General features: G+C 36.9%; 2 protein-coding genes across 2 annotated transcripts; one reads left to right on the forward strand and one right to left on the reverse strand.

The window, feature by feature from the left end:
- Positions 1 to 4,835: 4,835 nt before the first annotated feature.
- On the reverse strand, positions 4,836 to 5,243 carry LOC138884882 (uncharacterized). The gene has a single exon (XM_070165746.1). It carries the CDS (start codon positions 5,241 to 5,243, stop codon positions 4,836 to 4,838), a length of 408 nt encoding a protein of 135 aa, XP_070021847.1.
- A 3,432-nt stretch (positions 5,244 to 8,675) lies between these two features.
- On the forward strand, positions 8,676 to 18,971 carry LOC104248238 (serine/threonine-protein kinase 12-like). Its single transcript, XM_009804461.2, has 12 exons — positions 8,676 to 9,523; positions 11,016 to 11,090; positions 11,231 to 11,326; positions 13,947 to 14,032; positions 14,167 to 14,287; positions 14,494 to 14,573; positions 15,819 to 15,881; positions 16,038 to 16,156; positions 16,420 to 16,505; positions 17,339 to 17,460; positions 18,053 to 18,164; positions 18,635 to 18,971. The coding sequence occupies exons 1-12, from the start codon at positions 9,179 to 9,181 to the stop codon at positions 18,740 to 18,742; spliced, it is 1,413 nt and encodes a 470-aa protein (XP_009802763.1). The 5' UTR covers positions 8,676 to 9,178; the 3' UTR covers positions 18,743 to 18,971.
- The last annotated feature ends 2,200 nt before the right edge of the window (positions 18,972 to 21,171 follow it).

Consider the following 21,171-nt stretch of genomic DNA (forward strand, 5'->3'; position numbering starts at 1 on the left):
ATCCAAAGCACGGAAGTGGAGAACAGAGGTGGTCTGCTCAAGAACTAGCGCCTACAACTAACAAGTATCAAGGTTCAAATCCAAAGTCTGTATGAAGCACCATTCAAGACTCAAGATCAAGTTTCAGAAGACTTAGAGATAGGAATCCTTTTAACTAGTAGCTGATAGGTTTAGTTAATCTTTTCAGTTATCATTTTTGATGTAATGACAGGACCGCGGACCGGAACCTCAACGGAACGGCACCTCGATCGGCTCTTCACCTCGGTACACTCTACCATCTCTCTCATTCCCGAACTACACGTGGCCTGATTCCTGTATAACCAAGGATATGTAGGCAGCTCAGATACCAGGGCTCGGTCACATTCCCTCCCTTTCCTTAAGTGTAGTCCGTCCAAGTAATGGTCGGGTCAAAAACACGTCTAGTCGTTCTTTGTCGGAAAACTCTTCGTGTTTCCAGTCAAAGAGGGGCAGCTGTAAGCACGTGATTTTTGACCCTCCCCGAGGATTTTCACATTTTTTTAGCATAAATATGTAATTGGGTCTAATATAGCCATTTTAGCTATTTTTACTTTATTTCGTTGCAAAAAGAAAAAAATCACAAAAATACATATATAAATTTTAGTTTATGTATTTCTCATAAACTTGAAAAAATACGAAAATTGTACTTTATTTTGGTACTTTATATAAATTCGAAAATTACAAAAATATAGTTCTATTAATGTTTGCAGTCATTATAATTTTGAAAAAATACAAAAAAATATATTACTTCATATTTTGTCTTTACATATAAAAACGAAAATTACAAAAATAGTTTTATTAATATTTTGTAGCTATTTTAAATCTTGAAAAAATATTTTAAAAAAAAGAAAGAGATATAGTGTTGTTTAAATACTAGTCTTATTTTGGTAGTTGTTTTGCTTACATATGGCTAGTTAAGCAACGTTTCCTATTTCTCGAGTCCGGGCAAAAGAATAATATTCGGGTTCAAACTACCTGGTTCTAGACCTAATTCCAGACCTAGCCCATAATAAACCGAGTCCGGGACACATGGGGAACCCCACCACGCGTGGGGGACACAAATCTCGAACCCCACCATGCGTGGGCTCATTTCCCTGGGCAAAGCCATGTCAAATACACGGACAAACATTTTTGAAGGGGGGATTTTTGAATTTTGGGGTTATTGTGCATCTTCTTCTTTCTCTTTGAAAGAAGAAGCAAAGAAAAAACCCTACTGTCCCACGAAAAACCAGCAAAACCACCCAAATACTCACCTCCTTTCACCGTCGTCACTGTTCGCCATCGTCTTCCCCGGTCGCAGCCCCACTCCCCCGACGCCATAAACACCACCTCCATCAATGCCTGAACCATCGGCAGTCCACCACTGCTGCCTCACGTTCTTCACCACCAAACGACCACCCTCCTCCTCCTAGCTCCATCACCTCATCACCAAACACCTACCCAGACCACCACCAAACCCTGCCTCCATCCAAACCAGTCCAAGGAAAACCCTAGCGAACGACCACACCATCCCTTCCGGCAGCCCCACAAACCCGTCGACCTACTGTCACAACCAAACAGGCCCGTCACCTTCCCCAGCACCCCTACACCCTACTGTCCAAACCAACGTCACAACCAGCAACCCCCGTCAGCAGTCTCCTTCCCGTCATAGCCTCGCCAGTCGACAACCAAACAACCCGTTGCACGCTCCACCGTGAACCATCGTAGTTGCTCCTTCCTCAAGCTAAACGACCCACCACCACTGCTTCAGTTGTTCTATCCAAAACACGACAACCAATCAGCCATGTTATCGCTGTTCTTTCACTGTCGTCGTGCAGTCCGTTGAGGTCGTCTTTGTTCGTCGAGGTCCGGCGCGTCGAGTTTGTTCATTGAAGTCGATGTTGAGGTTTGGTCCATGACCCTATGCGTTTCTGTTTATTCAGGTTAGTAAACCTCGATGTATTGGATAAAGAAATTTTACGTTCAATGTTCGAAGATGCAATATATCAATTGATATGATAATTTTCTGCTTATGTTTCACCGTATGCATTTTAGTTCATTTTTGTGTTATGTTATTATTGTGTACTTGATGTCATTTGATTTAGTTGTATTAGTAGTCCTAAGACACAGTTTGACATTGATTCGCTCGTCCCTTCATTGTCTTAGTTTATTTGGACAAAATTAGTATTAGTACCTGTTGTTACTACGCCCGAAACACTCATTCGCTTAACTTCTTTTATTAAATCCAACAAGTTATGAGATTTTAGTTGTAAAGAAGCTGTAAGGTTTAGTATGGTTAAAGGCATAAAAACGACATCCTTTAAAAATAAAAATAAATAAATAAATAAAAAATGAGACGAGCCTCGCCAAATAAAAGAGACAAATTGCGGGACCCTCACAAAATATATGTATTAAGTACTTAGATTCCGGGACGGGCCGTTTAGCAAGTTTCACGGCCCTACCCCAAAAATAATAATGCGCTAGTTGCTTTAGGCGCGCCTTTAATAATGTTATCTCCCTAAACTCGGGTGCACATTTATGTGACCCAAATCCAAATCTCAACGGAGTCGAAATATGTCTCTAGTCACGGGCACATTGATTGTGACGTGGCCCGAGATGCATGTCCATGACGTTGCAAATTCCTTTTAAAAAATAAGAATGAGATGAGCCTCGCCGAATAAAAACACAAATTGCGGGGCCCTCAGTAAATACTTGTTTAAAATTACTTAGAATTCAGGAGGGTCGTTTAGCGAATTTCACGGCCTCCGCAAAATAATAACGCGATAGTCTCTTTAGGCGCGTGTTTAATAATTTACTTTCTTAAGCTCGGGTGTGCATTTCATGCGACCCAAATCCAAATCTCAAAACATCAAATAAAATGCGTTCCGGATTGTGGGTGCATTTCATGTGACGCAGTCCAAAGACGTGTTTTAAGCGATGTTCACATTCTTGTAAAAACAATAATAATAAAGCGGTTAAAAGTTAAAATTTGCACATAAGTTCATATTCGTATAAAATCAGATAATCAAGCCAAATATAACAGTTGAGCGACCGTGCTAGAACCACGGAACTCGGGAATGCCTAACACCTTCTCCCGGGTTAACAGAATTCCTTATCCGGATTTCTGGTACGCAGACTGTAATATGGAGTCATTCATTTCCTCGATTCGGGATTAAAATTGGTGACTTGGGACACCCTAAATCTCCCAAGTGGCGACTCTGAAATAAATAAACCAATCCCGTTTCGATTGTCCTTTAATTGGAAGAAACTCCCTTGCGCCCTCTCGGGTGCGGAAAAAGGAGGTGTGACAGAGGGTACTTGTTCTTGATGGTGAATTTATTCAACTGATGATAGTCAATGCACATACGCAAAGACCCATCCTTCTTTCGGACAAACAAGACCGGTGCACCCCAAGGTGAGACACTTGGCCTTATAAATCCCTCATCTAGGAGATCTTTCAACTGGACTTTTAACTCTTTCAACTCTGCTAGAGCCATTCTGTAAGGCGGAATAGATATCAGCTTAGTTCCTAGAAGTAGATCAATTCCAAAGTCAATCTCTCTATCGGGAGGGACTTCAGGGAGATCTTCGGGAAGCACTTCTGGATACTCATTTACAATTGGTACCGACTGGAGAGTGGGGATATGAGCATCTGCATCCTTAACTCGAACCACGTGATAGATATATCCCTTGGAGATCATCTTTCTGGCTTTAAGATAGGAAATAAACCTACCCCACCCTTCCATTCTAAGACTGGTTCACCAGGAAATTCAAAACTTACTATTTTGGTTCTACAACCCATTGTGGCATAACAGGACTCTAACCAATCCATGCCCATGATTACATCAAAGTCTACCATCTCCAATTCTACTAAGTCTGTTGCAGTAAGATGATGATGCACTTTGACTGGACATCCCCTATAGATACACCTTACTATAATTGATTCTCCAACTGGAGTGGATACTTCAAAGGGTTCACACAACTTTTTTGGTTCTATCCCAAATTTCTTTGCAACATATGGGATTACATAAGATAGGGTGGACCCCGAATCTGTAAGAGCATAGACATCAAAAGTGAATATTGTTAGCATACCCGTGATAACATCTCCACGAGCCTTTGTATCCTGATGGTCTGCCAGTGCATACAAGCGGTTTCGACCACCGCCTGCATTATTAGACTTTGCTGTATCGCGCCCTTGTTGGGCTTGAGAGTTATGATGGGCTGCTGAATTAGTGGACTGAGCTGCATTGCCTCTATTGTTCTGCTTTGCCTATGGACAATCCATCAAGAAGTGACCCTGCTGACCACACCCAAAGCAACCATTTGTGCCCAAATGACACAACCTTAGGTTCCTCTTACCACACGTGTTGCAAATAGGGTAACCAGGGACTCTGTAGCCCACACTAGCCTGTGACTGTGAGTCTGCTGTTCTGAAATTCTGATTTTTCTTGTTAAACTTTGACCTTTGAACCGGTGCACTAGCTGAAGATGGAACAGGTCCTGATTTTGATTTCTTGAAAAACTGGCGATTGCCTCCTGTTTGAGATCCCCCATGGTTGAAATTTCCTGCAGACTTAACTCTCTTGTTGAATTCCCTCTCCTTCTCTCTCCATAGCCGTTCTTCTTCCTTCAACCTGTCTTCGTTCCCTTGAACAAAGGCAACCATCTTAGTGATGGTCATGTCATTATTTTGAGCAGCTATATTAGCATCAACAAACAAATCATCCGAAATCCCCAACATAAACCGCCTAACTCTGGCCCTCATATCACGTACCATTTCCGGAGCATACTTGGCCAGAGACGAACTTAAGGTAGTACTCAGTCACACTCATATCATTCTATTTGAGTCTCTCAAACTCTAAAGCCTTAGCTTCCAAGACCTCAATAGGTAGAAAGTGCTCAAGGAACACATCTGCAAACTCCTTCCAAGTCGCAGGATCCGCATCCTCCCCTCGGGACTCTTCCCAGGTTTCATACCAAGCGTTGGCTACATCCTTTAGCTGGTATGCAACAAGCTCTGCTGCCTCAGTGTCCGTAGCATTGATCACTCGAAATATCTTCTGAACCTCATCAATGAAGTTTTGCGGATCCTCATCCTTTTTGGACCCTGTGAAGACGGGAGGTTTCATGTTGAGGAATTCACTAGACCTGGAACTACCCGTACCATGAACATCACTTGTTCCCTGCCTTTGAGCTTGAGTAGCAACAATCTGGGTGAGCAACTGGATAGCTCCCCTAACATCCATGTCTGAAGCACTAGTCTCTGAGCCCGGTGCAACCCCTAGGCCGGAGTGTCCTCCTGAGCAACGTTAGTTGTGGCCTCCTGGCTAGCAGCTGAGGCCCTCCTGGTGTACTTTCTTTTTGCAGGCATTCTTCTGAAATACGCAATTCGCATGGGTTAGAAAGATTCCTGAAAGCATAGCTCTAACTACACGATCTAGAGTGTGAAAGAAATGGAACAATCCTAGATATCTTGGTGGTCAACTATTTACATGTGTGGCGCGCACACACACATAAAAAAGACCCCACTGGACACGGCTTCATAGACTCCCTAGGACTCTTGAACCTAGGGCTCTGATACCAAGCTTTGTCACGCCCCGAACCATGGTCTGGGCGTAACACGACATTCGGTGACTGACTGTATGTGACAGAGCGAGCCAACTGTATGGCTGGATCAACGTGTGATATAACTATGAGCTAGAGGTAAATATAAAACATGATAATCTACTAAAGAGTCTGACTGAAATATCATAGATGCGGAAAATACTAAAAGGTCTGCAAGTATAAACAAGTAGCTGACAAGGCTAACACATGAAAGCCTGCTAATATCTGACTGACTGGGTCATAGTCTACGATGCCTCTAAAGAACACTGAAAATGCTAACTGTTTACCGGGACAAGGTCCCCGGTATACCTTATTAACTGAAATACTATAATGACTAAAACAAAAGAGAGATAAGGCCCCGAAAGACTGGGGCTCACCAATAGCTGATACGAGATGTCCTAGCAAGTAGAATCGTCAACCTGAAAATCGTTACCTGCATCGCGAGATGCAGGCCCCGGGCAAAAGGGACGTCAGTACATTTGAATTGCACTGGTATGTAAAACAGTTGAAGAAAAAAATTGTAAATACTGAAACTAGAACTGAACTGCTAGCTGATAAACTGATAACTGAACAAGGAAGTAAGGATATGAATACTCCCTCTTCTGAATGATGAACAACCTGTTTAACTGAATATTAAACTGCGGCCTCAGGCCCAAATACAAGTGTTCAACTTTCAAGAATATAACAATTAGGAACTGAGAATCATGCTGCAGTACATGATACTGAAATAATGAGCCATACTGGGTTACATGATACTGGAATAGTGAATAGGATTAGACTGAGATGGGTACTCATAATAAGTTGATTTGTCATAACTGAAACTCATAGAATATCGAATGATTATGAAACTATGTCATCTATAGAATAGAAGTTCTACTACTATTCAGGGAACTAAGGCATAGTTACTTTCTGAGGGAACTGGTAATGGTCATAATGAATGGGATGTAGGAAGAATCACAGACATTCCCAAAAGTAAAGAGTTATTTCCCGTGGTGAACGCACATACTTATCAAAAATTAAAAGTAATAAACTGGATCGAGGTTATGAATTTTGATAAAAATATTCAATAAACCATTATACTGCCAAATCTAGTTAGCTCTTGATCACTGAAAGCTTCTATGTTAAAAAATTGTAAAAATGAGGATTTCAACTTTACAATTATTTGCACTAAATATATTCAGAGATAAAAAATTTCAATTAGTAATTAAAGCCATTCCCAACAACCGAAAAAGAACAGAAGAATTGAGCACATCATGGTGGCATTTTCAGATATACTAAAAACTTTGGATGCAAACCGTAAACTAGAGAAAAATCTTAATAAGTTCGAGCACCCACAGCGTGAAGGAGCTCGCAAGTCCAGAATGTCCAAGATTATCTGTTTGGCTAAATTGGAAAAATTAATTTATTTTGAGATTTTTTTTAAAAGTATTTTTGGTGTGAAATATTTTATGTTTGACTAATTAATTTGAAAAGCATTTTTAAGCAGCAATTAGTATTTGATCAACCTTTTAAAAAGTGCTTCTAAGTGTATTTTTTTCAAAAATATTTCTAAAAAAAAGTGTTTCTAGGAAGAAGTTGTTTTTTTCTGCTTCTCTAAAACTGCTTCTGCTTCTCCTCAAAAATACTTTTTTTTCTCCTAAAAGTTTGGCCAAACACTTCAACTTTGGAAATGGAAGTTTTTATTTTTATTTTAAGAAAAACATTTTTCAACTTGAAGAAGTTTGGTCAAACATGCTATTAGAATGTTTGAGGCGTTAGAATTAGTTATTCTCCCCTTTCAATTTAAATGACACATTTTCCTTGTTAGCACGTTCCAAAGAGAATGACACATTTATATAGTTGGAAATAACAACAACAATAACAACCCAGTATAATCCCACTTAGTGGGGATCTGGGGAGGGTAGTGTGTACGCAGACCTTACCCCTACCCTAGGGTAGAGAGACTGTTTCCAATAGACTCTCGGCATCCTTCGTCCAAGAACTTTCCACCTTGCTCTTGGGGAGACTCGAACTCACAACCTCTTAGTTGGAAGTGGAAGTGGAGGTTGCTTACCATAGTTGGAAATAACTTAACTTTAATTTTTTTTTACCTACTTTATCCTTAATGAGAAGCTTTTATAGCCACACAAATATCATGACACCATAAATCTTTTACCCATTAAACTTTTAAGACCACATATTTTAAAAATCTTCGATAGAACTAGGAGATTATTTTGGTACAGCTAGGATTGGACTTGTCTTAAAATATATATTTTTAAAATTAATACTCAACAAAGAAAAAGTACAATTAATGTGACTACCTTTGAAATTACGTGATGGTGTAAAAGGTTTTACACACCGACGTGCACAAAACTTAAACTCATTATAAAAGTTTGATTGGGATTTCGAAAACGAGTTGTTCATAGAAAATTAACAATAGGTACATACTTCTTTATATATAGATGATAGTTCAGTTTCTAAATTACAAGTCAATCCTCAAAATGGTCCAATTTTAAATACTTATAAGTTATAACTAACTAATATGTCATCCTTATATATGGAGTTTAAGTACTAATTATATAGGAAAAGAATTAATCAAAGTCATAATTGAATTGAAATTCAAGAATTCTTCCTACGAAATTTGTGGGTTTCAACATAAGATCATGTTGAGGTCAAGCATTCCTTTGTTCTCAAGGCAATCAAAGAAAAGGTCAGCTGTCATCTTGTTTAATATGATCCAAATCTAACTCAAAGAGATAAAATTCCAGATAATCAAGAACCAAATTGGCTAACTTAACAATAAAATGCAAAGAGCTAAGTTTGACCAAACACCATAAATGCACTCCTAATTTTCCATAAATTTGGCCAAACGTGCTACAGTTTGAATAAAAACCCCTATGAATAATGATTGTCGACAAAAAACTCCAATATTTAGATGAAATTACATACTGACCCACGTCCGTTACAGTTGGTTTAACTTCCTTTCCGACCAACTTGCGCGTAAAATTAGATTCTCCACCAATCGCGTCCATCGACGCGTGAATACCATGCGCCTCCTTCTTCCTTATTTCCAGTTGTCAACGTTTACCAAACCCCCTCTTGACGTCTAACTTTTTTCACTTTCCTAAAACCCTCTGAAACTCTCAAAATCATCACATTGTTATCCTTTTAAAAGCCCTCATTTTAAGCAAATTCTCATTTTAAACGTTTCTTCTTAAAATTGCTAAATTTTCCTAAGTTTCTGTGTCTTTTCCTTTAATCAAAAGTTCAATTTTTTTTTCCTTCCCTTTTCTGATTGTTTTCAAAATTATTTACCTCTGATTCAAAAATTGTAGTGAAGCAATAAGTTTGGAGGCTACCCTTTTGCCGATTTTGGATTCTTGAAAAGGCTTTAGTTTGAAGCAATAGGTTTTGCTAATACCTTTTGCTAAATTTTGAATCATGAAATAAAAAGCTTTAGTCTTTTTTGATTCTTTTAAGCTTCTGAAGCTGCATTATTTATTCTTTACTGTTTTAAAGTCAAATTCATGTTTCAGTAGGCTTGTTAAGTAGAGTGATTGTAGATCTTCAAAGGGGTTTTAAGCAAATTAGTTGTTGGATGAATCCTGATCTAGAAATGGAACCGGTAAGATTCCCATTGGGTAAGCAATCGTCCCTTGCACCGGAAAAGGGGGTTGAGGTGGCAGTGGAAATTGAGAGTGAAGATGGAGAAGAAGGTGGTGTTGTAGATATTGATCCAAAGATCAGGTTGATGTATTCAGCTAATGAGGGTGATATAGAGGGGATCAAGGAGCTTTTGGAGTTAGGGACTAATGTAAACTTTCGAGACATCGATGAGAGGACTGCACTGCATGTTGCTGCTTGCCAAGGTTACAGTGATGTTGTGAAGCTGTTGCTCGATAATGGGGCTGAAATTGATCCCAAAGATCGATGGGGAAGCACGGTATATCTCATGAACTAGTTTAATTAGCTTAAAATTTCTGTTATTACTACTGATTGCTATAGTATGTCTGATTAAGAATATGATTTTCTATTGTTTGTTAGTATCATCATTTTTTCGGGAAAAAGTCTGTGAATGTATCTTTATTGGTGAAATAGGATTTTCTTAAGCTATCAGAAAGATGTGTATGTGATGTTGAATATTTGTGACTTGGTTTTTCTTTCCAAATTTATTCCAGATAATTGTGGGCTTGAGGTAATCCTCAGATGGCATGTGTTGTTGCCCTTTGTTCGTTCTGTTTACATTGATATGTATTAATCAAATGCACACTTGATCGATTGATGGTACTTTCGCCGGCATTTTGCTTGATGAGTAATATTTGCCCTTCCATTTGCCTCATCTTGCCTTTATGGTAGTTTGCTTTGTTAAATGGCACAATATGGTGAAGAACTTATACTAAAAAAGGCCTTGGTGGATGTTAGTACCCATATATGTCATGTGAATATTGTAAAATAAGGAACTATATCAACTTAAGATATTTCAAGGGTTCTAAAGCTCACATGATATCTGTTCCTTGTGAGAGGAGAAAGCAATTGTATGACGAGCTATTATAGTCTTTTCGTTTATATGATCAATGTCTACCGTCCTAAAGTTATTTTTATACTTTTAGTCTCCAAAACCACAATAAGGTTTACATATGAAGACTTGACAGCTTTTTTCTTTCTTTAAGAAGCTCTATGTCATTTCACACAAATATGCAGTGAAATGAAAGAGTTGTTTTATATGCATGTTATGTTTGTAACGTTCGAGGAACTTCAAATTGATCGTCAAGGAGCTGGTAGCCAAAGTGTTTTTGACTTAAACAGTTTACACATTGGTTAGATTTGAATCTTTAAGCAAGCTTGAGTCTTCTAGCTCCTCATTATTCTATACATAACAATTATTTGCGGAAATGATTCAGTTATTAAAAAGATGTCTTGAAAATAAAATCTACTTTTATCAAATGAGTTGTGTACATTATGAAGTTTATTTGCTAATGATTTCTGCAAAGATTAAAATTACATTCGGGGTTTGATCTGATTTAGAGAACCTCAGCTTTTATTAGTTTCTTCTCCTGGTCTGAGTTCCTCATTCCCATCTTGTACAGACTGCTAGATTCTCTAGAGCTACTTCAATTTTCTTAGGCATCACTTCATTGTTATTCTTTTAGAACGACAGTTGTTATACTTGTGTACAAATGATTTGTAGGTCATAATATCTGTACAATTTCAGTAGACCTGAGAATTGCAGCTCCCAGTTGTTTTACTTACAACTCCCTTTTGCATTGAGGGAAGAGTAAAAATGACAATAGCATTTTCATGAATCAATCACCTGCGTTTTTTGACTCCTCAAATTATTCATGACACAATGTTTCCATCTAAAACTTAAAAAACAAATATCCCGCTTTTCCTATTGATCAATACGTTCTGCACCAATGTGATATTTGGTTGAACAGCCTCTTGGAGATGCAATACATTATAAAAATCATCATGTGATCAAGTTACTGGAGGAACATGGTGCCAAACCTCCTGTAAGTTTTACTTTCCGTTCTATTTACTCATCAAGTAATTAACAAATAAATTAAGAAAGAAAAACTTTGTTTCGATAGAAGAATTCGCTTGGCTTTATTGCTGTCTAACTTTGTTTTGGCAAAATAAAATTCCCATCCAGATGGCACCCATGCATGTCAATAATTCACGTGAAGTTCCAGAATATGAGATTGATGCTAAAGAACTTGATTTCACAAACAGCGTTGAATTGACCAAGGTAAATATTTTGGTTTTAGTCTGGTGACCAGCAGAATTTTGTTTTTTATTTTAGGGGGTTCGCCATGCCTCTCTGCCAGAGTCTACACATTGCAATGCTTTTCTCTTTTCCTTTCTCTTATTTTTGCTTTAATTTTTGGCGGTGTACTGGTCTTTTTCGGTAATATCTTTGTCTTTAAGTAATCTGGTATGGGTTCTGGTAGTAACATATATAGATACTTGTTATAAATTTGCATTGATGTGTCATAGTAGCCCGACAAGTCCAGGAAATTACCTTGTTTTTGAGTTGTGAATGTTATGTGTCTCAAGCTATAGACTTATTATATTGCACTTCATAGAAGGGTCAGTCACCTGTGTGACAGCTGCATAAGGCTCGACTGCGGCTGCTGCACCTAGAAAACAAACCAGCTACAAAGTTATCAAGAAAGTTAAATAAAAATAGTTCCAGTTACAAGCAGCATACAGGTGAGACGAGGTGCCTAAACGCAGATGTCAAATGAGAAATGTTAACTTGAGCCTCCAACGAGTATCAGTCCTGTAATGGATGATTGAACTATTCTACTAAGAAGTTTCTAATGTTGAAATTGCTTTTCTAGTTTTCCACACTCTATATTGCGTGGCTTGCCTATTGTTGAGGGGTTCCACACCTTAGACGATCAGGTAAAGCAAACTGAATGTATTAATGTAATCTAAATTGGAATTCAGAGTATGAGTACGGTACATGACTGAGAAGGGACGAAAAGAGGAGGGAGAATGGAGGATCATAAGAAAAAGTAACAAACCATTCTCGGCACCTTTTAACTCTGCTATCCAACCCTCCAAATGAACATTGTCCAAAAGAAGGAGATAGCAGAACATGTATATAAGATGCGAAAGAGAAAAGCTACATAATTATTAGCTACAGAATAGGGATCTATCATTGTTGCATGGATTGTGAACAGTTAAATGATAACATTTAGATAAATTTGATTGGTAATTAGTTATTTGTCTTCAAGGCGTTGGTCTAGTGGTAAGAGCGCAACACGTGATGTGTGGATCAGGCACACGTCGGGTTTCAAAACCTTGTTGTGGACAAAAGCATAGTATTTAAGTGGAGAAGGGTAAAGGAGGACCCATTATCTCCCGAGCGTCAAATCGTGCGCCAATGGCCCTCGGGGGTTTCTCGTTTTTAAAAGAATTAGCTATTTTCAATGGGCTAGGTACGGTGATTTTCCTTACAAAATACTGTCTGTTAACCTATTATCTTGGAACATTCCCAACTAAATTGAGTAGGCACCTCAGATTTTAATATTATGCTAATACAACGATAGATCATTAGGACCACAGTTGCATGATAAAAGAATTTAGAACTATCAAACTTTTAGAGGTGAGGTCCTTATTTCTTTCATTGAGCAACTTTGGCCCCATGTACATCCATAGTCTGATAGATCCACTGAAGAGTTGATTAATGGGACAGGAATAAAGACAAAAGGTTTTATAGGTAAGACCCCAAGGAGATGGCTTATAGTTGAGGCAACGGAGAAAAACCAAGATATCCTAGGTTCGAATTCCCAGTTTAATGCTCAGTGCAAGTCCATTTGCTCTAACCTTGGTAGGTAGATTGTTGGAGGTGACCACGCATGGCCGGCTCCAACCTTATGTAGAGTAAGGCATGTGCCTTAGGCCCCCTAATTTAGAGGACCCTATTTTAAAAAATAATAGGTTCATAGGTATTTAAAAAATAATATTTAGTATTTTTAATACAAAACTAGAGTTTTTAATATAAAGGAAAGCAAACTTTTTAGATATATAAATAAATAATAATTTGACTTGCTAAAAAATGTGTAGATGAATAGTTTTCATAACTTTTAGTTTTTCCTTTTTACTCCTTCATTAAAAAATTTGCTCTCTCTTCCTTAATTTGTATAAGTCAATCTTTTTTTTTCCCAACCTCTTCATATTTCAGAAAACCCTACGTATATTTTGTGTTTCTCTTTGATATTCTTACTCACTTCTTTCTCCAAGATTTCACTAGTTCAAGTGTTCAACAATACTTTTAAGCTTCCAATAGTTCTATACTTATATTGCTTTGTAAAATCTTATCTAAGATCAACAATATCTCAAAAAAGATTAGATAGGTTGGCTATATTATCAATCGAGCAAGAATTATTAGAGAAAATCAATTATAAAAACAATTATTAACAACTTTATGTCTCAAAAAGTTAGAAGAATAGATTTCAAATAAAAACATATCTTATAACTTTCTTTTAAAAACTTAGGTCTCCTATTAAACTTTGACTTTAGGCTGGTAGACTAGCTGAGGTGCAGGCCCAGACTATAGCACCAAAAAAATAAATAAAAGGGGAGAAAAGAAATGAAAATGAAGCATTTATGAGGTAAGATCACTAACGGATACCAAATGTAGCTGACACATCTTTGCTTGATCTGATGAAAGCTGCTCAGTTGCTAGGGATAAGTTGATCTTCTTCATTGTTTCTTTCATTAGAAATCGTCTGATTGATGTGGTATGTTTGAAAAATCTGGGAATGTTCATCTGATTCTGTTCATATTCGGCTAGTATATCGCTCCAATCTTCAAACTTTTGCTTTTTTATCTTTTTGATGATTCCTGAGATATTGTAGGGAACGTTCCATATTGCCTCATGGCGTGGAATACAAGTTGCTGTTAAAAAGTTCGGAGAGGATGTGATTGCTGATGAGGATAAAGTGTGAGTATAAAATATCAATATTTCTTCTATGGCATTATGAGAACGAAAAAGCCATAAGAACTTCTTCGCATTATTTAGCTCTCCTCATATCTCGCGTATTTTATTACATTCTCTAAATATTCGGATTTTTACAGGACGGCATTTAGAGACGAACTTGCACTGCTCCAGAAGATAAGACATCCAAACGTCGTCCAATTTCTTGGTGCTGTAACACAAAGTAGCCCGATGATGATAGTGACAGAATACTTACCAAAAGTAGTCCCAAATTTACTCTCTTGTTTTTGCTTTATCTAAACTTGTTGTGGCGTGCATGGTTATGTTTCAGAATATTTCACTAGACAGTGAACTTTTCAGTTATTCAACCGATTTGTCTTAGTTGATTCCTTTCTCCATTTTGTTGTTTTCTTGCAAACGCAATTCCCTTATTACTAATTATCTTTTTCATGGCTATATATTACCAGGGTGATCTCCATGCATATTTGACGAAAGAAGGACCTCTTAGACCAACCAAAGCTATCAGATTTGCAATGGACATCGCAAGGTTCACAAGCCACCCTCTGCTATTAGCTAATGTTATAAACTCACTACCTAATTACAAGGCCAATAGTATAAATATCTGGAACCTAGGGAACTATCTGGAGTAACATTTGAATCCATAATAACTTGCATCTTTCTTAATTTCAAAAAAGTTAGCACTCTTTGGGAGGCAAAGCAAGATATCGGACTGCTGTTGATTATACTTTTGAGTAAATTAACTGCTTAATGCATCTGGTAATTTGTTATGAATCTTATGATTGAGTTAGTTATTACGTCTATTGTGTTTCTAAAGATCCCATCTAGTGTTTTCTTATCCACAAAATATGGAGAGAGAAGAAGAGAAAATACATACAATAAAAGAGAAGATCATACTTGTTATTGAACATGCCACATTTTCTACAATTGTGGGCTATCTGCTGACTAATATTGTAGTGGCCTGCATAGCTCATTTTTTCTGCATTTAGCTTTAATCAGACCCTAGTTACCTCAAATAGGATGTATTTATTAAACAAAAAAGAGAAAAAAAAATATTGAGAAACACTGTTTGCTTTTGCATTCAGACAAAATTGGCATGAAAAAGTTACTCTTGGTCATAATTCTTCTCTTCCAACTTTGGATGGTTGCAAGCACATATTCTGCCCTTAGTGCCACTCTTTCGAAATTGAAAAGTGGTAAACATCATTTGATATTACTCTCTACCTCCCACTTTTCTTACCTGCTTTCAACGTCCTAGCTAAAACTTATAACCTCTCCTATAACAGAAAAATTAACCAAATTCTAAGAATTCCATTACTACAACCTTAGTACCCTGTGTTATTTCAAATATGCATGATATCTTTACACCCATTTCATTTCCTCCTACCATTTAACATATATGTATGAAACAAAAATATATTAATCATTGGAATCTTTTCTCAAAGAATATATCATTGGAATCACTCTTAAAACTCTGTGAAAGTCAACACAGCTCAAATGAATTGGAACGGAGCACTAAGGATCTCCTTACAAGTTCTTGTACAGTTCCATTAATATTCAGATTTCCAAATTTCATATGAATTCCCCCAGCTGCTAGGCATGTGAATCATTTGATTATATTTATTTCTTTCCAATCAGCTCATGTTTGTTAGTTACTCAAATAGAACATACTGTTCCCATTCATACAGAGTTGAAGCTTGCCTTTGATATCCCTGCCAGCATGACGTACGTAAGTAGAATATGGTTCTAACACTTGTATCTTATATGGCTGCAGGGGACTGAACTATCTACATGAAATTAGACCTGAAGCAATTATTCATCGTGACCTAGAGCCTTCGTGAGTTTTCCCCTTTGGTTAGGTCTCCTTTGACTCCATTTGTGAATGCCAATTCCTATCCAAGTTTTTGTTGACTAGTCTCAACTTTGAAGCTTTCCTCCTTAAAAAATTGAGTTCCTTCAGCTTAATGTTTTAATATTTTAATTGATATGACAGAAATATTTTACGGGATGATACTGGACATCTGAAAGTTGCTGATTTTGGAGTCAGCAAGCTACTGAAAGTTACCAACAGGGTCAAAGAAGATAAGCCTCTGACATGTGATAACACTTCTTGTGAGTACTGCTTCTGTCGGATATCAAAGTGATTCTTTTCAAATGGAAATCCATGCTGACATTTGACAACAGCCTCAAACAGAATTTCTGACACTGTTTTTACTGTTTGTTATGGATGTAAAATTCCTGCGGCAGCATCGCATGGTGCCACAAAAATTTGCTTCTACTGATTTGTTTCTATTGATTGATGTTGCTGAAAAATGGATACTTGGAAATCTTTAACCCTTTTCCTCTTTGCCTTTTGTTTTGTTGGGAATAAATAGGTCGATATGTAGCTCCGGAGGTTTTCAAAAATGAGGAATATGACACCAAAGTTGATGTCTTTTCCTTTGCTTTAATTTTGCAAGAGGTAACAATTTCTTTTTTCCTTTTAAGTTTCAGGATGTAAGAAAGGACAGCTTTTTTTGTTCATTCATCGTGGATACGGACGATATGTATAAAATATAAAAGTTCGAATGCATTTATCTTGATTAACACGCTCATTCTGAAGGGAGTTGCCATTATTGCGAGAAACATGTGGGGGAAGGGGTTGATAGTTGATGGTCAGTATTGGGTCTTTTTCCTGTTTAGAGAGACACTGTAGGTTTTGTATGTACTTTTGATCAATGAAGGCATTCTTCTGCACCGCTCTGGCTCACGAAAGAGAAAATAAAGCCTTGCACATAATTGAGATAGCACATATCCTTCTGACTTTTAATTTGATCGCCTTTTCCTTCATGACTTTGACCTTGTATAATCCTTAATATAGTTTCTTTTTAACGTTCTTCCCATGCAATACCATCAAGAGGAGATTTACTGTGATGCAATAAACAAGCAATGTAATTAGTTTTCCTTTTAAAAAATAATCTCTTTAGTGAACTCTTCCTAGCTTAAAGGAGAGTTATTAAAATTGGTTGTTAGAATGCAATTTGTTGTTATTTGGAGACAGTATAACTATTTGATGAGGGGAACTCGAAAGAACAACTATCTCATGCGAATTTTATTTTCTGCCATGTAGACAAATCATTTTATGCTGCAACACATTGATTATTATAGTTTTTATCTGGTCTATGATACTGAATATCAGCTAAAACTTCTAAATTGTGCCTGATGGACTTTCATAAGTCAAGGATGTGCATATTTGCTATTTTTGTTTCCGCTAATAGGTTAGAATTTTGATAATTGTGCTGGCTTGTATTGTAGATGATTGAAGGCTGCCCTCCTTTCCATGCGAAGATAGAAAATGAAGTAGCTAAATGCTATGCTGCCAAGGAACGTCCTCCTTTTAAAGCTCCAGGGAAGTTTTATGCCCATGGACTGAGAGAGTAAGTTTTCTATTAGTTTCTCTGTAGTAGTAGTAGTAGTAGTAGTAGTAGTAGCGTCCTCCTTTTAAAGCTCCAGGGAAGTTTTATGCCCATGGACTGAGTAAGTTTTCTATTAGTTTCTCAGTAGTAGTAGTAGTAGTAGTGCAGTAGTAGTAGTAGTGCATTTGGAAATAATTTACCTTTACGCAATGATTTATAGCCACACAAAATATATGTGCCTCATTTCACACCTCAAGTTCAAAAATTTTCTCTTTTTTCTTAAACTCCGTGCTCAGTCAAATGGGTTCACATAAATTGAAACAGAGGGAGTATATTTTTTGTTATATACAAAAATTATACAAATTTTATACACTTTTTCGGTTACCAAATGTAAATAATTTCTGGCGGGCTAAAGTGATAATACTCCGCACTTAATGTGATACGTGGAAAGTTTTCACAGCGAAGGTCCATATATCCGACTTCTGGGTGAAATGACTATCCTTTCCCTGTGTGAAACTTTGTGGAGGATCTAAAATGATTTTTACGGTGATAAAATCATCACTCAACTGTTGTTAGTACTGCTGAAAATCAGAGCTGATTTTGGGTTTTCCAGGCTGATTGAAGAGTGTTGGAATGAGAAGCCGGACCTGCGTCCAACTTTCAAGCAAATTATCCCAAGGCTTGAGTCTATCTACAACAAATTTGGCCACAAAAGGCGTTGGAAGGTAAACCCTTCAGTCATCATACTCTTTTATACCATCTCTATGCGCGTAGGTGGTGTTCAGTGCATATGTATTTTGAACTTTCATATTTCGGGTCAATGAGATAAACTATTTGCCAAGTTCTAGTCAAACAGAGATGTATTACCCAATCACTTGAGCGTCAGTGATTGGGTAAGTACTAAGTAGTTCCTATACATTCCGTTCACCTGCCCATGCTTCAAGAAGTGTGTAGCAGATAATAAATGCATAGAATTGGCAGATAATAACATGTTCATGTTCTGATTGATTAGAGTCTCTCTTAGGTTTTCTGCTGATTACACTATCTTTTCTTAGGCTTAACGGTTATTTAATCTCAGTAATGGCCTGTGTTGTGTTTCGGAAATATAGTTCTGTTGCTACTTCAATGCCCATTTTAATAATTCTGAGTTAAGCATAGATCTCTCTTTTCATCCTCTATATGTTGCTCTATGCAGGTTAGACCATTGAAATGTTTTCAAAATTTCGAGGCCATGTGGAAGAAGGATCACTCAAGTTTAAGTAGCCGGAATGGCGGCTCATCTCGATCAAACAGCAGCATCTAGCAAATTGTGGATATTTCCTTAGTTCAAGTGTGCATAAGTTTCCTTCTCAGATTCTGATAAAGATTCAGTAGTAGGAAGTTGTATCACTATTTCTAGTTTTAAGTCAATCTCTCCCTGTCATTGAGGATGTCCAAAACAAATGGTCATCCTTTTTTGCTTTACCTCTTTCTATTGTTATCTATATTGTTTATGTACATTATATTTAATCACAGTGTGTTCATTGTGCAAATTCTATGCTTTCTCTTCACTTTGTTTTGTGGAAGCAAGCAAATAACAAATTGACTTGAAAGTTGAAGGCTACACTTCCAGCCAAGAGATTGTGAGTTCGAGTCACCCCAAGAGCAAGGTGGGAAGCTCTTGGAGGGAGGGAGCCAAGGGTCTATCGAAAACAGCTTGTTGTTGTTCTCTCTTTGGTATAAAACATCTATTTTTTCAAGATTAAAAGGCGATACTATATTCCTTGAGTGAAAGATGAACTTTAACTTACATAATTCTAGTCCATTGCATAACGGAGAGTAAGAGGATTACAGGATAATAAAAGGGAGCTTTTTACCCATTCGATTCTCATTTTAAATCTGTAAAATAATGATATTAATTTGAATTTTATAACTTACAACTTTATCTGAATTCAAAGTGTATGCATATTTTTTTTAAAAAAAACTTTTTTGTGGCCCCTATTCGGCCTTGGGAAAGAAAACTAAACCCAAATGTGAACAAGATGGAATATTGATTTATATTTTTTCCGAGTGGTGTCGCGTGGATGTTATACATTATGTAAAGTAAGTTGCTAGTGCGAGTACACAACCTAACAGGACAAAATCTATATATGTTACTCTTAACCTTTTTTTATGGTCTAAAATAAATAATTATTTTTTAGATTTCAAGAATGAATTAATTTTTTCCTACATTGCCCTTGGAGTAAATAGTGTTGGAGTATGTATTAGAAGTGTTTATGTGAAGAGATAGTAAAGGTTAAATGGTCAATTTCATTGCTAATTAATATTAAAAGATGAATTTCTTAATCTGTGTGAAAACAACTAAAAGATTACTTATTTTATCGGAGGGAGTACCAGTTTATTGTGTTTTTCGGGATTGCATTTAATATTTTCCCTATGTTTTCTATATTTATGTGATATATACACATTTTAGATATTTTTTGGTTACAAAAAATGACTTTTAATGTAAAATAGAGTTAAGTTGGATGACCAACTCCGAGTCAACCCCCCACCCCCACCCCCACCCCCACCCCCTCTCAAAAAGTAAAGAAAAAAGAAAACAAGGGGAGAAAAGGCAATTTCTTTAGAAACTTTCCCAAAGGTTAAGGTTAAAGTATCTCTCTTCTCAAAACTTAGGTTAAGGCTCCTCTCTTCCCAAAGATTTAGGTCAAGGCATCTTTCTGAAGTCCAGTCTTTACACAACTTATGGTGGGGACCCTGACCATAAGCAGCAAAGCCAGCACACAATAAATTGACTACAAAAACCTTATTGAAAACACCATACATATTGTTAGCTAAATTAGTTAAGTTTTCATTATCTAGGACCACACTAACTTTAGAAATGCTTTCCCAATATAGAAACACAACGAATACTTAACAAATTCTTGATAGATGGTCCGAAATTTACTCTTAATTCTATGGTATTTTGCCTCTCTAGTCTTTTCACTTAGCCTTAAGCATAATCCCAATTCCCAACTGGTTTAAAAAGTTACTTAACTAAGAAATTTTTGATTCTATGCCGAAATAAATTAAATGCAAACACATCCATGTCAGTCCAAATTGTATTGGGAAAACTTGAGTTTACATATTAAAGTGGTGTAAAGATAACGTGTCATGACACATAAACTGATCAAAGAGTTACAACTGGCAAAGAGGCACGAGTTGCAACAGATACGAATAAAGGCAAAGGAAGAGACACGAGCGGTTATCCAAAAGACTCAGCGCTCGTACTTATTTGAGTCCAAGATTCAAGGGGAATGAATCTGACACTACATGGGAGTACAAATACAATATTTAATGAGCTTTAAATACTAAAAACGTTAGAGAATCTGTATTAAATGCAATGATTATGTAACGTAGCATTTAATGTCTTTAATTGTCCATAATGACCTTATTATGACAAAGTCAAAACACATATCTCCAAAGTAGCTATAAAAGGGAGAGAACAGATCAATTGTAGGGACACAAAAAATATCTAAAGATACCGATTTACTTGTTTTTCTTCTGATTATATTATTGCTAGCCAAATTACTTTCTTTCATATATTCTTTTGATTATCAGTAACCCGAGTTCTTCTAAATTAAAGCTTTGACCGAAATCCCATTTTTTGGTTAAACAAATTGGTTCCGTTACCGGGAATCTGATAATCTATCCTCTTTTAGCTTAACTTTCCTTGTTGTATCAACCATGTCGAACAACAATGACAACATTCAA

This window comes from Nicotiana sylvestris, chromosome 2, assembly GCF_000393655.2.
Source record: "Nicotiana sylvestris chromosome 2, ASM39365v2, whole genome shotgun sequence".
In the NCBI taxonomy this organism is placed as follows: domain Eukaryota; kingdom Viridiplantae; phylum Streptophyta; class Magnoliopsida; order Solanales; family Solanaceae; genus Nicotiana; species Nicotiana sylvestris.